The following is a 14,773-nucleotide window of genomic DNA, read 5'->3' as shown; positions in this document are numbered from 1 at the left end:
CCTCGTCTGGAAGAACCTTAGTCCCAGGTCCCTTGTTCCTGGCTCTCACCCCATACATGGCTGCTGGGGAAAAACAATCCAGACACCAGCTCCAACTCCTGGTCTCCTCCTTCAGCTGAGCCCCTAGAGTCACCCATCTGTTCTTGTCTCTGTCCTTGATTGCTCTCCAGAGTAAATGGCAGAGCTTCACTATGAGTCTTGAGACTTCTAGACTTCTACTTGGGCCTCTTTCACTTCCTGCGCAACAGAAGATGGTGCCTCTGATTTCACTGAGAAAAAGTCAGAATCTCATGCATGCATCCGTCCATCCATCCATCCATCCACCCACCCATCCATCCATCCATCCATCATTCCAAATGATGCCTCAGTTCTATTACTTTTCTCTATTTGAACCATTGTGAAAACATAGTTCAAATATGATGGCTCGGTTCCTCATTCCTTTTCTCTACACGAAACACTAAGACAATCTTGTTCAAATGGTTCTTTTCGGTGTCATTTTAGCTTTGTTTGGCACAAGAGCATCTTTTGCAAATTAAGTCTGCCTCTATTGTTTTCTCATTGGTAGGCAATAAGGAAAGAGCTCTAATCAATGCTACTGCAGTGGTAAATACCTACACGAGTGGGGTCCCTGCAGCCATGGAGCAGACCGCTTGCCATTGCATAGCCAGATAATCCAATATATGCCCATGGTAATAAAAAGATATATTACTACTTTCCCAGAAAACTTACAGATTCAAGAATTGATAACTGTGATCCCCTACCTGACCCTGGGTAGAAATACTGTTTTACAGGTAAATTCAAATTCCACCTGCCTACCGCTGATGCCTTAATTCCTCCACTCCCTGTCTCTAGACAAAATTGCTTTCACTTCTCAAGTCACAGCATGCTATTTCTTGCCTTTGCTCATGCTGTTTCTTCAGCCTGGAACCCACCTCCCCTAGGAAGCCCTTCTTATATTCTGGGTTTGAGTAAATGCCCTTTCCCTGTGGTTGCCAAATATCCAAGGTATATCTCCGTCATTTTATTTACCGTAATGTATCATAAGCGTTTTTAAAGTGTCTGTATGCACTACTAGGCTGCAACATTCTTAAAGTAAGGACTGTGCCTGATTCAGCTCCCTATGTGTGGGAACGACCACAGTGCCTGGCACAGAGTAGGTGCTCACGTAATGTTTGGTGGATGAACGAAAGCATGACTGGTACCTGCCGGTCTGCGAGATCAATCTTGTTTCCCAGCACCACCATGGGGTAGGACGGTTCCATCGGAATCGTTTTGGCCAGGACGTCACCCCGCCAGGTATCCAATGCTTCAAAAGACTCCAGGTCGGTGACATCGAAAGCCAGGATGCAGCCATCGGAGCCTTTGTAGAATGTAGACACCATGGAGCGAAACCGCTCCTGTCCACCCGTGTCCCAGATCTGGAGGGGAAGAGCAGCCGCCCCATTGGGCTGTGATGAGTGCCTGGAGGTAGGCCCAGCTGGGTGCCATGATGTCAAAGTGTCCTTTTGTGGGCAGGAAGCAGACAGCCCTGGCACAGGTGCTTGTGGTCCTTTCAAGCACGGGCAACTCAACCCTGTTGCCCGTGTTCGTGACAGTATCTTCACACTGTCATTTAGCAACCCAAGAGCACTTAACATCTGAGCTCTCACGTTCCCCCTGGGCCATCAAGACAGGCACAGTTATTCTCACTGTTATTCTCACCTGATAGATTTGGACCCTGGGAATGACTTGCCCAAGTTCACTTACCAACTTTTCCAGTGAACCTGCGACTAGGAATAAGGCCTCCCAACATCTGGATTAGCCCTTCCTCCCCACCCCTGCCCCCCGCCCCAGATCAGGGATCAGCATTTCTTTTTCCTTGAAGGGTCACGTAGTAAATATTTTAGGCTTTGTAGACCTAACTGTCTGTTGCAGCTACTCAGCTCTGCCTTTGTAGTGCAAAAACAGTCATAGACCATAAGTAAACAAATGGGCATGGCTGTGTTCTAATAAAACTTTATTTGTAAAAACAGGTGGTGGAGCACATCTGGCCCATGAATTGAAGTTTGCTTATCTCTGCTCTAGACCATTGTAGTTCTTGGTGCACACGGCTGTGCGAGTGGCCATCTAGGGAATGTGGGATGATTTCAGGTACGCAGGCTGAAGAGGGAGAGGCAGAGCAGCTTACCTGTAGCTTCAAAGTTGTGTCATCCAGTATGATAATCTTGGAGAGGATGCTGGCCCCCAGTGTGGTCTGGTAGTCCTCGTAAAACGTCTTGTGCACATACTGGTGGAGGAGGGAGGTCTTTCCCACACTGAAGAAAAAACCCAAACACATGTGAACAACACACACACACACACACACACACACACACACACCCGGACTGTTCTCAGAATCTTGCCATGCGCCTCTCACTGCCACCTCTCTGTGATTCTGAATTTCTAACATTTGCAGTCCAAGGACCACAGTGAGCAGTAAGGGATCAGGGAATGGACTCTAGAAGTAAGGACCAGTCCGGGACGCCTGGGCGGCTCAGTTGGTTAAGTGTCGGACTTCGGCTCAGGTCATGATCTCATGGTTCGTGGGTTCGAGCCCCATGTTGGGCTCTGTGCTGACAGCTAGGAGCCTGGAGTCTGCTTCCGATTCTGTGTCTCCCTCTCTTCCCTTCCCCCGCTGGTGCTCTGTCTCTGTCTCTCTCCAAAATGAATAAACATTAGAAGTAGGGACCAGTCCGAATGAGGAGAGAAGTTTGCAGAGAGTGGAGCATCCCACAGGTCAGGTCTTTCCTATATTTGACAGAGGTGGGAGGACAGACGGATGCCAAGTGGCTTGTCTAATCCACATAGCTAGTCACTGCAGAATTAGGGCAGACCTGGGACCAGTAACCAGACAGCCCGACTCCCAGCCTCTTTTGCCCATCTCTCCTCCCTGGTGCCATTCTGAATCAGAGAGAGACCCATGGCCGGTGGGAAATATGCAGGAGGCCTCACTGCCCTTGGGTAGGGGGCTGCTTCCCAATCCCCACACCCTGAGCTGATCTTGGCTTACTCACCCCAGGGCTCCGATGATGATGAGTTTCAGGTCCACCTTCTTCCGGGGATTCATGGAGGGGCTTCGGAGCCTGTAGGGAAACAGAAGTCATCTGCATGCTGGCCAGAGTCCCATGTGGCCATTGTCACTGAGGCTGGCCTCTACTTTCCCTTCCTTGATGTGCAGATCACTGCTCTGGGCCCGGGACTCAGGTGGGGCCGTTCTCCAAAGGAGATAGGGGACCAGCAATGCTGCCGCCCTCCCTCAGCTTCCCCTCGGGGCCTCCCCAAGGCTGGAAGTGTGGTGGCCCCACAGGACAGGCACATCTCTCACTCTTCAGCATCACCAACCCTGTTCTTGGAGGCAGACTGGAGCGCCAAGAAGACCGCACGGGGTTGAACAGAGGCCTCGAGGACGGTCAAACCAGCAGCCAGGGGTGGAGGGCAGTGCGGGAAGAGGAGATGGGGGCAGGACAAGGGGTCCATTGTCAGGACTGCCCGAGAGGCTCTGGATGGGACAGCGCCCCTCCCCCAGCCCGAGGTGTTGCTGCAATCACAGAATCAAAAGGCTCTCTTGAATGCAGCTGGTGGGGGTATAATTGGTACATGTTTCTGGAAAGCTACTTGGCAGCAAGCATTGAGAGCCTTAAAAATGTTCCTGCCGTCCACTTCTAGGAATTTGTCCTGGGGAAATAATCTGAGATGCAGGCAAAGATTCAGGTTCAAGAATGTTCTTCACAGTATTATTTATAAACATCCAACAACAAAGAAGTGGTTAAATAAATCATGGCACACAATAGACTATTAACATGGACTTTTGGAGACTATCATACTAATGTGGGAAAATGCTTATGCCATAGGGTCTAAAAGAAGACAAGACACTGCACTGTATATACGATACCATCACAAATATGAAAATGCGTTCCTGCTTGCATAGGAAAAAGCCTAGGAATAAATATACAACAAACTTAAGTGGTTGATTCTGCGTGGTAGGGAAATTATACAATTTAACATTTGTTCTCTGTGCTTTTTAGTATGTTCCATTTTTAAATAACACACATGTGAAACAAGTATTGTTCCTGTAAGAAATAATATGTTTCTTTCCTATAAGAAAGAAACATGTATATATGCATGTATGGATTTTACATATACATGTACATATTGATTATTTAAAAAGGTTTTTTTGATGTTTATTCACTTTTGAGAGAGAGAGAGAGAGAGAGAGAGAGAGAGAATGAGTGTGGGAGGGGTAGAGAAAGAGGGAGACACAGAATCCGAAGCAGGCTCCAGGCCCTGAGCTGTCAGCATAGAGCCTGATGCGGGGCTCAAACCCACGAACTGTGAGATCATGACCTGAACCGAAGTCAGACGCTCAACCAACTGAGCGCCCCATATTATTACTATTTTTCAACAAGCGAAGGCAAAACTGTTGCAGGGGATTGTGCTTAACTGGCTCTTTGGCTCTACCCTTACACGCGTATGTATGTGTATACAGTTCCCAACTCCTGAGTGCTCCAGACTTGGAGCAGGTAGGCATGCTGAGCAAACCTTGATCTGACTCAGCCTGGCTGAGGTGTCAAAAAGGCCAGTTTGAGTTTCCTTGGGGTCCTGGAAAAAGCTAAAAAACGGACGTTCTGAGGCCTTGGTTCTAATTCTCTCACGTTGCCACCGTGTGACGTTGGATCATTTACTTCCCCTCTCTGAGTCTTGGCTTTCCAACTAGAGAATGAGCAAGTTGGGCACCAAAGACTCAAGGTCCCTTCTGGTTGAAAAATACTTTATCAACTGGAGCTCTAACTCACTGGCCACAAGGGCCTTGCCCGGGGGTGCCTAGGCCCCAGGGACGTAGGGCTGTTAGTGCCTCTCCACGAGCCATGTCGTGGCCCCAGGGTGATTTGAGGCTCGGCTCAGAGCTGTTTGTCCGAAGAGCCAGAGCTGGTGTCACTGGACCTTCTGCGGTAACCCAGGAGGGCTGGCTTGGCATGATGGGCAAGACCTCTTCGTGGTAATCTGCGACAGTCCTTCAAAAAATCCCGACACGGTTACTGCATTCCAAAGCCCTGCACTAGACACAAGCACGAGCACAAAAATGGACCAAATAGGAAACCACCCTAAGGAGTCATCATGGGAGAAGGCACAGGCTGAGTGATTACACCAAAGACAAAGCATAAAGTGTCCCAACAGAGGCACAGAGAAAGTGCTGGGGGAATTCAGGGGTGGGAGAGAAGCCTTGAAAGAAGGAGACATGTGGTTGTGCGGGCGGTGATATTTCAGAGGGAGGGGATGAAGTAATCAAAACCCTGAGAACAGGTGAATGGAGAGGGTGGATGGTTTGGAAGGGTGAAGCGAAGGGTATGGAGATAGGAAAGCAGGGAGAAGAGGTAAGATTTAAGGTGGGTCTTGGAGGTCCAACCAAGGACTCGGTCCTCTCATTCATTCAGCAACCATTCTCTTTGCTCCAGACAGGCAGAGGAAGATAATTCAAGGTATTATCCAGGGCTGGCATTTTGTCTTGGGTGTCCCTGCCCACAGGGAAACCAGCCAAGGGAGAAGTGGCTCAGAAGCTTGTGAAAGGTACATGTCTTCAAGCATCAGTTACTGCTCAGAATGGGAGTGGGAGCCATGGTGAGCTCTTTCCTAATGGCTTTGGTACACGATTCCAACCTAGTTTTAAAAGCCAATGCGGTGCCCTTAGAAAGGGAGTCAGGACCAAAGGGAGGCAGGGACTAGTGGGGAAGGAATCAGCACTGACAGCCCCACTGCAGGGGCTGCTCTGCGTCCTCTGATTGCTTCGAGAACCCTCCCAGTCGCCTTACGAGATGAGTCTTGAGACTCAGAGAAGCCAAGTCATTCATATCTCATCCAAGGCCATACAGGTAGTACAGAGATGAGCCAGCGTTTGCATGGAAGGCCCGAGGAGGCTCCTCTGTGCCGCGTTGCCTCCTGACCTCTTGAGTTTGAGCCCATGGAATCTGTGCGCATAGGATCTGGGGTGCTGGGCTCCCGTTTGGTGAGCCCCGACAAAACCCTAGCAGAGTTGGAGGAGATGGAGAGAAAGGTGGCCAAAGTGACAAGAGGTACGAACGGGAGCCGAGGGAACGGGTCTGTGGAACAAGAGCTGTCGTGTGAGGATTGACCACCAAGGTCAAGATTTGGCCAGCTTAGTTGGAGGGGAATGTGTTCACACACAAGCTGCCATGCTGGAGTCATATCTATGCTCACGCTATCCTCTAACATGTTTTCCACCCAGCATTGCATAGAGGACTTTGTGAATGTGCAAACAAAAATATGCATATCATTGTGAGGTTAAATGAATGAATACATTATTATAATATATTTACCGGCCGCAATTAAAGGTTCAAGAGATGTTAGCTCTTTCGGGGGCACTTGCGTGGCTCAGTCGGTTGGGTGTCCGACTTCGGCTCAGATCATGGTCTTGTAGTTCGTGAGTTCCAGTCCCACCTCGAGCTCGCTGCTGTCAGCACAGAGCCGGCTTCAAATTCTCTGTCTCCCTCTCTCTGCCTCTCCCCCACTTGCTCTCTCTCAAAAATGAACAAAAATTAAAAAAAAAAAGAAAGAAATGTTAGCTGTTTTATGACGATTGTTAGCACACAAAACGAGCTTGCCCGACTGACACCATAGGTCTCTATTTTACCACTCAAGAACCAGGTGTCTAGGGGAGTTAATTGTTTCTCTCTAAAAACACAGCCTAGAAGTGGTAGGACCCGGATTAGGAGCTAGGTTTGGAATCCAGGCCTAACTCCGCAGACCACACCCTCACCTGCTCATTCTACTGTCTCTTCCGTAAAACTAGGATGACGATCACACACCTGCCACCAGGTGCCCCTGTCAGAGAGGCTCCGGGGCTGGGTGGCGTGGGCTTGACGCGGGACAGCGCGGCCAACGTGCTTATGAAGGGGAAGTGGGGTGAGGGCGGGGCGGGTAGAGAGTGTGCATATAACAGAGGATCAATATCCACTACCTGGGAAGCTCTCTGCAGATAATCAAAGATAATATACAACATAACAGTGGGCAAGGAATATGAATAAGCAACCCAGAAGTCTTATGAATGAAAAGCCATCAGCTTCGAAAAGATACTCAACCTTACTAATTTTTAGAGACATACAAAGTTTAAAAATACCATTTTTTTTTTACCTCCAGAGAGTGGCACAAATTAAAAAGACTGATGGTGTTGGCAAGTGTATAGGGTAAGCACTAATATGTATTGCTGATAGGCTATGAATAGCACAGCCTTTTTTGGAGGGAAAGTTGACAGTAGCAAAGTTCGATACGCACGGGCCACAGTCTAATTTTAGGCATCTACCCTCAGAACGCACCTATGCTCAAACATACCTTTGTACAAAGACGATTGCTGGAGAACATTGTCGTAACCCGAATGTCCATCAATAGGAGATCCTCTACATAAATTATGATCCATTCGGATTCTGGGATACCAGCTGGCTTTAAAAAGAGTGAAGTGGGGCGCCTGGGTGGCTCAGTCGGTTAAGCATCCAACTCTTGATGTCAGCTCAGGTCATGATCTCACGGTTTGTGAGATGGAGGCTGCACGGGGCTCTGCGCTGACAGCACGGAGCCTGCTGGGGGTTCTTTCTCCCTCCCCCACTCTCTCAGCCCCTCCCCACTCGCTCTTCTTCTCTCTCAAAATAAATAAATAAACATGTAAACGCTCAAGAAAAACAAAGAGTGGAGTAATGAAGTAGAAAAAAAGTGATAATAATTTAAGTAAAAGAGAACATCCCTGAACGTTTTGTACAGCACGATCTCGATTGCGTAAAAGCAAACAACAGCCTTGCTTGTGTGGCTGCATAGTTAATATCCTATTTGTGCTTGTCCTGCATACACAGAAAGTTGTGGATAGATACACATTAAATGATTAATAGGAGGTAGGGAAAGGTAGATGAGAAGCTAGGGGCTATTGTTTTATTTTATATATGTCTTGTGTTAACATTTGTCACACAAGGCTTAGTCGTTACGTAATGAAACAGTATCAAATGTACTTAAAGAAACTTAACATTTATTTATTTATTTTTTAATGTTTATTTATTTTTGAGAGAGAGAGAGACGGAGAGTGAGCGGGGGAGCAGGCTCCAGGCTCTGAGCTGTCAGCACAGAGCCTGACGCCGGGCTTGAACTCGTGAACCACGAGATCATGATCTGAGCCAAAGTTGGACGCTGAATCGACTGAGCCACCCGGGCACCCCTAAAGTTCCTTTAAAAAGAGCACATGGGTGGATGACAACCCCAAGTCATCTGAGTGTGATGTCCTGACAAGACAAATCACTTTGGTGTCTGGGGCAGGAGAGGGAGGTCATCTCGTACCAGGGAGTGATCATGAGTTTTGGAGTCAGCGTTCTTATTCTACCTCCATACATTTGTGACCTTGGGTGAGTTGCTTGACCTTGGTGAGTCGGCTCCCTCATGGGTGAAGTGGGCATCACTTGTGGCTGTGGCTTATTCTGCAGGGGGGCACATGTCATTTCTGATAGCACAAAAGGCTCCTCCAATGGGGGAAGACCCAGATGAATGGTTACTAGTTGCATGGGGGCGGGGCAGAGATCTGATTGGTAGCACCTGCCACTTTCTGTGGGGTAGATACTCCCACCGTGGCGGATTTCAAGCTACCAGTGTGGAGCCTGCTCCAGCACGCTGTAGGAGGAACCCCAAAGATCATCTTCTCCGATCCCCCACCCGGGGCTTGAGCCATCTCGACCTCGTTCATGGAAAGACGACGCTGCATCTGCTACCATAGAGCTTCTTCCGTCCACTAGGGGTGGGTTTCTCCTGGGGCCACAGAGAACATGCAATCTTCCTCTGCCACATGCCAGCCCTTCTGAGGTTTAATGTCTTCTCCTTGGTGTTTCTTGACTCTTTCTTCGGATCCTTGTGACTCACCTTGGCCTTGACTCTGAGCTCCCTTTACCCCACTACCACCCTAGTCCCCTTCCCCTGGATGTGCCCTTCCAGCATGCTGCTGCTGCAGATCCCCTGCCCCTACTGCAGACTCTCAGAAGGGGAAGGATTTGCTGAGGCTGCTACTTAAAATAGCCTGGCCCTTGGGTCCCAGGACCCCCTAGGGGTCCCTTGCCCCCTAGCAGCAACAAGGGGGTGTCCAGAACTGTGTCACCGGCGAGGGAAGGCAGCTTGGTGGCAGACACCGGTTGGGCTCACCAAGGAGGCATGTGTAGGTTTCAGACGGTGGCTGAAGTCCCTTCCCACGTCTCTGGGCCCTGCCCTTGGCCGGACTTCGGCCATAGCTGTCTTTTTAAGCCTCCTCCCGCCCACCCAGGTACCTCAGATGCTTCAAACCAGGGCATCCTCTTAGAGGCCAGGCTGAGTCACCACCCTCTACTGTTAAATAACAGTGACAAGCAGGCTTGGAACGCAGGGCCCTGCTTTCAGCCAGCCCCGATCCACCCAGACCAGAATCTGCAGGCGACTCGGCCCCCACTGCATGTGACTAACTCCTCTCCCCTTGTTGCCTGGTAGTCCTTCTAAGACTGGAGCCCTGGTCCTGCCCACCTGCCAAAGTTACAGTGTAGCTCAGTCCCTAGGAGCAAGAAAGCCTGGGTTGATGCCCCTGGGCACACACACGTGCGTGCACGCACACACACAGTCACACGCACACCACCCTAGGGTTTGGGGGCCAGTCTTACACGAGCCCTTGGACTTGGTCTGCTCTCACCATACTACTTCCCTTCTCTCCCTCCCCCACTGGCCCCAACTGGGACCCAGGTACAATCTTCGGCCTCGCTGGTAAGGCGAGGTGTCATTTCTGCTGACAAGGAAGAAGGATGAGGGAGACCAGTGAGCAGGGGCAGATGAGAATCCTGAGGCAGGCAGTCTCCCCGCTTTGCTCCCATCGACCCCACTTTCAGTGCCTCTACTCCCTGCTACCACGTCTTGGAAAACGACAAATGCATCCACTCTAAAAATAATGGGATTTACAGTCGTGGGAATAAAGTTTGTCTTTGAAAATAAATGATCTATGGAGCACGAAGCTTTATTGCCCTGTGGGAAGGCTCACGATTCTGCCTTGCCCTCCTAAATCCTAGCAGGTCTAGACCTGCTCCCCTCCAGGCCGTGTGTCCATAGCTCTGGTTTCAGGAGGCTCAGCGCTCGTGTCCTTTAAGTTCTTTGGAAGTATTTGTCCTGTCTCCCCAAGTAGACTCTCAGTGCCCAGAGGACAAGAAAGTGCCTCCCACCTCTCTATCCCTCCGTAAAGCCTGACCCATGCTGGGAATATTGAATCTTCAATAAACAGTCATTCATTCATCCCCATCTATCCATCCACCTATCCATTCATCCACCTGTCTATCCATCCATGTATCCATCCGTCCGTCCATCCATCCAGCATGGGTACTATATGCCTACTATGAGTCCGCACTATGTAGGTCTGAGGGTACAGACAAGTTACTATTTCCATGGGACTTGTGTGGTGGGGCATTGACTGACGAGCTCAGAGAAGTTATTTTTATAAATGCACGCTGCCTGGCAATTCTAGGGCACCCTGCAGGTTATAAAATGCCATCACAGTCCAGTGGATTCCTGAGTCAAGAACAGCTAGTTAGTGGCAAGCTGAGACTAGAACCCAGATCTGTCCAACTCTGTTGACTGGCTTGCCTAGCACAGCAGAGCTGTGCCAGGAGACATACTTATGATTTAGAACAAAAGGACACTTTTCTACTCTAGGAGTTTCTCCTTCCCCAATGAGACGCTTTGGCCAACGGGTTCCACCCAAGGAGGTGCCCTGTCGATGTGGCAAGGCGACCTCGGGTGCTGGCTGGCCTTCCTCTGCTGAGCCAGTGGCAGTGTCCTCCCGCTAAGACTGTTGGCCCGTGCAGAGCCGGGAGCCTGGGCCCCAGCAACCCAGGCTGGGCTGGGCTGGGCGGGGAAGTCCCTTCCATCTGGCTCGCTGCCATGCCCTGGGAGTTTCCCTGGTGGGCAGTGGGGTGGGGAGGGGGGTTCGGGTTGGATCTAAGCCCCGCGGCTGCCAGATTCTAAGCCTCATCTCTGCCTCCATTCCCCACCTCCCTCCCCAAACCCAAATACCTCTAGGGCTTGCTGGGACAGACCGAAGAACTGAGAAAAACTTTCAAGGCACTTACAGCTGTGGCTGCTTAGCATCTGGCCTCCCCTGAGGGCAGGCGGGCCGTTCTCTCTCTCTTGGAGTCTGGGAGTCTCCTCTTAGAGCAAAGGTCTCAGCCGGTTCAGAGGAAAAAGGCTCTGGAGCAGAAGAGCTTATTGAGGCCAAGCTACTTCCTTCTGTTTTCCTCCTCTCCCTCTCGTGCACAGACTTGGGAAAGTTGCAAAAGAGGCTGGGCCGGGTGAGCTCAGCTGTGTGGGTGGAGGGGGTGGGGTGGAATGGGAAGCTTGGCTTCAGAGCTCACTCGATTAGGCACCTCTGTGAGAATTGGGTTTCCTGGGAAGCTGGCCCCAGGGGAACGAGGAGTGGAAGGTTCGAGGCGTGGAAGTGTGTGGGTCACAGCCTGCAAGGCGGCACGCAGGTTTGGGGGCACCACGCAAAGCCTCCAGCTGGTTTTCGGGACTTCTGCCTGGGCCGCTGGAGGCCACCCAGTGAAGGGAACCTTTTGTTTGTTGAGGCGTTAGACCCACATGTGCATTAGATTCGGTGCCACCACCAGCCTGGTGGGGAGAAGGTCCTCATGCCTTGTTCCGACCCTAATACTGTACACACACCGCATCATAGCACACTGCCACCAACACACACACACACACACACACACACACACACACACACACACACACCCAGTCTTGTGAGACGGGAGACAAGTCCTGGCATCTCCCCGTCCTCTCGGATGAAAACGTGTGGCTCGGCCTGAAGTTCTTAAGAGACTACAGTGATTTTCAGCAGCGTGAGCATAAGGCTGAGTTTCATATCCCTTTGAGGTGCCTGGAACCATGCCCCAAGTAACAATGGCTGGCAGATAAAAGGGGAATAAAGTGAGGGTTTTTTTTTTCTTTTTTGGAAATAAAGTGAGTGCAGATGAGCCCGAATGAAATGGGTTACCAGATCCCAAGGGCTCCCCTTAAGGCTTGTAATGCACTGGATTCAGCCCTCCATCCCCATGTTCCTTCTGAGAGGGGCCTTTCCCCCTTGGTGGTCCACTCCCTTAACCACTTTCACTGTCAGCAAGCATTTCCTCATGTTTGAGTCTCTGGTGCTGTCTCATGGCTATTGTCTACGCCTGTCTGGTCAGTGGGACCAGACATCCCTCAAGGGCAGAGCGAGTAACCTTGAACCCCACGCTCGGCCACACGCGGTGCCAGGGACAGACCTCGGTAAGGAGGTGTCAGTGAAACAAAAGCTCCAGGTGACGCTCACTCCCCTGCTCCGATTCGCAGGTGCCCGGAGCGGGGCACGATGATGTCTGTGAGGCGCCCGCTGACCAGGCCGCGCCGAGCTGGAAGAACTCCAGGGCATGTTTTCCTAGAATATTATTCTTTGCTTACTTGGGAGAGGGTGCACCAGCCCACCGTCAGATAACCACTGGTTTAGGACGGCCGATTTGTTTTTAAATTGTCGCCCTTAGAATCGGATCCCCTCCCATATTCTTCTACTTTTCTGAGACCAGGTTTTATTTTATTTATTTTTTTAATGTTTATTTATTCATTTTGAGAGAGAGAGACAGAGAGAGAGAGAGAGAGAGAGACAGAGACAGAGAGAGAATCCCAAGCAAGCTCTGTGCTGTCAGTGAGATCATGAGATCGTGACCTGAGCTGAAATCAAGAGTTGGATGCTCAACTGGCTGAGTCACCCAGGCCCCCCGAGACCAGGTTTTAGATGAATGTGTGTGTGTGTGTGTGTGTGTGTGTGTGAGAGAGAGAGAGAGAGAGAGAAGGAGGGAATGAGGGAGAGGGAGGGAGAGGGAGAGAATGAATGGAGACAAACCCCTACAAAGCTGTAGAGGCTAATTTGAGCCCCTTGCAGAGGACAGGGAGAAGTCACCAGCCAGGGGTCTGGTGCTGTGGGCACTCTTGGGGAAGGGAAAGGAACTACCCTCGCCTAGTCCTTATAGCCTCCGAACACAGGCCTGAGACTTCTGTTTTTTTTTTTTTTTTTTTATAAAGATTTTTTTATTTTTTTATTTTTTTTTTCAACGTTTATTTATTTTTGGGACAGAGAGAGACAGAGCATGAACGGGGGAGGGGCAGAGAGAGAGGGAGACACAGAATCAGAAACAGGCTCCAGGCTCTGAGCCATCAGCCCAGAGCCTGACGCGGGGCTCAAACTCGCGGACCGCGAGATCGTGACCTGGCTGAAGTCGGACGCTTAACCGACTGCGCCACCCAGGCGCCCCCGAGACTTCTGGTTTTAAAGGATGTTTGCAGAAGTACCCTTAACACCTTTGAAAGCCCCCCCACCCCCCGCCCCAGGCTTCAGTCCCCATCTCCTCTGTCTGAATGGGTCAAGAGTCAGCGACTTCCCTTCTCTTCCTCTGACACATGCTTTGTGGAAAACGGCAGCCTGCCTCTCCCTCGTGGGGGAGGCCCTGACGCGGCATTCGCGGAACTTCCTTCCTTCTTCCCCTCTTGCACGCATTCATCCAATAATCTGAGTGCGTCCCACCCTTTGGGGACACGAGGTGGACACTTGCAGTAATCAGTGAAATAAGACGGTGCCAATAACGATGTGAGAAATGCAACTACAAGGTTGTGAGGATTTAGAAGATCTGGAGGAGGAAAAGGAGGGATTGGAAAGAAGGGATTTGAACTGGAGCTTGAAGGATGCACAAGAGACAAACGTGCAGATTGTGATAAGCGGAGGAGCAGGAGCGGGTCAAGTTCCATATGAGAAGTGGCCCGAGGGCGGGGCTCACCCTAGATGGGGAAAGAGGTGCTGACGTGCACAAAAGAGGCTCCGAGCCAGGCCTGACCACCCACAGGACTGAGATTTCAATCTGGTTTTTCATGGCACTGTGTCCACTATCTCTTCACTACAAACTCTACCTGTCATGTTCATGCTTCTGTCCCAGACCACAGCTGTCGTGCCTGGCACATGCTCGGTGCTTGGCCCTGGCCCCCATCACTCCACCCAGCCCCAGCCCCTCATCTGACTTCGGGCTTCAGCAATCCTGGCGAAGGCTCATGCTGTTTTCCTGGTCTCACATCCAAGAGCGCTACCACCAGGGATCCGGGCACCTGCAAGCAGGGCACCAGCGGAGAAGAAGCTGGCGCCGGGGCTGGTGGATTCGCAGAGGTTCTGGCTTCCCAGCAGCCTCCTGGAGAGGCCAGGAACACACATGGGAAGTGCAGGGGCTCAGCGCCCACGGGCAAGACTCTGACCGACAGAGCAGGAGAAAGAAGAAATCGGCAGACAGTTCACACTCACCTGCCGCCCACCACCTTGTCATGGGACCATTCTGAGCTGTCCCCGGGGCACATGGCCTTGCTCGAGGAGGTGCCCTGGGGAGCCCAGCAACCGCTGTGCTGGCCGCAAATCTGTATCGATTTGGAAAGTCACCTCCTTGCATTTATTTCCCTTCTCTCTCTTCCTCACTTCCCTTTTCCCTCTCTTGCTTCCTTTGAACTGAACTTCCCAATAACATGTTAAAAACAAGCTTCAGATTCAGGAATTTTTTAAAAATTCCCCCTTAGGGAAGGGAACCTAGGCCAAGTTAGGGCTCCAGAAATATTTGCCGGGTGCATGGATGCGTTGTAGGGCTACAGCTCTGGGTGGACAGGGCAGGATGAGAAACAAAGAAAGAAAGAACTGTTCATTGGA

General features: G+C 50.8%; 1 protein-coding gene across 6 annotated transcripts in view; it reads right to left on the bottom strand.

Annotated features, from left to right (window-relative positions):
- The window catches only part of RAB7B (RAB7B, member RAS oncogene family), a 28,313-nt gene extending 13,743 nt beyond the window's left edge, over window positions 1-14,570 (bottom strand). The window contains exons 1-5 of one of the 6 annotated variants that reach the window (XM_086694524.1): window positions 14,107-14,570; window positions 6,351-6,551; window positions 3,033-3,101; window positions 2,168-2,294; window positions 1,203-1,418 (exon numbers count right to left, since the gene is read on the bottom strand). In XM_086694524.1, the coding sequence (XP_086550650.1) occupies window positions 1,203-1,418; window positions 2,168-2,294; window positions 3,033-3,085 (396 nt within the window). In that variant the 5' untranslated portion in view covers window positions 3,086-3,101; window positions 6,351-6,551; window positions 14,107-14,570. The other 5 variants (XM_086694523.1, XM_086694527.1, XM_086694525.1 and 2 more) reach the window with 5 other exon arrangements.
- Window positions 14,571-14,773: the final 203 nt, after the last annotated feature.

The sequence above is a fragment of the Puma concolor genome, chromosome E4, assembly GCF_028749965.1.
Source record: "Puma concolor isolate L17-30 chromosome E4, mPumCon1.1.hap2, whole genome shotgun sequence".
Lineage (NCBI taxonomy): Eukaryota > Metazoa > Chordata > Mammalia > Carnivora > Felidae > Puma > Puma concolor.
This window is presented reverse-complemented; position numbering and strand designations above follow the sequence as displayed.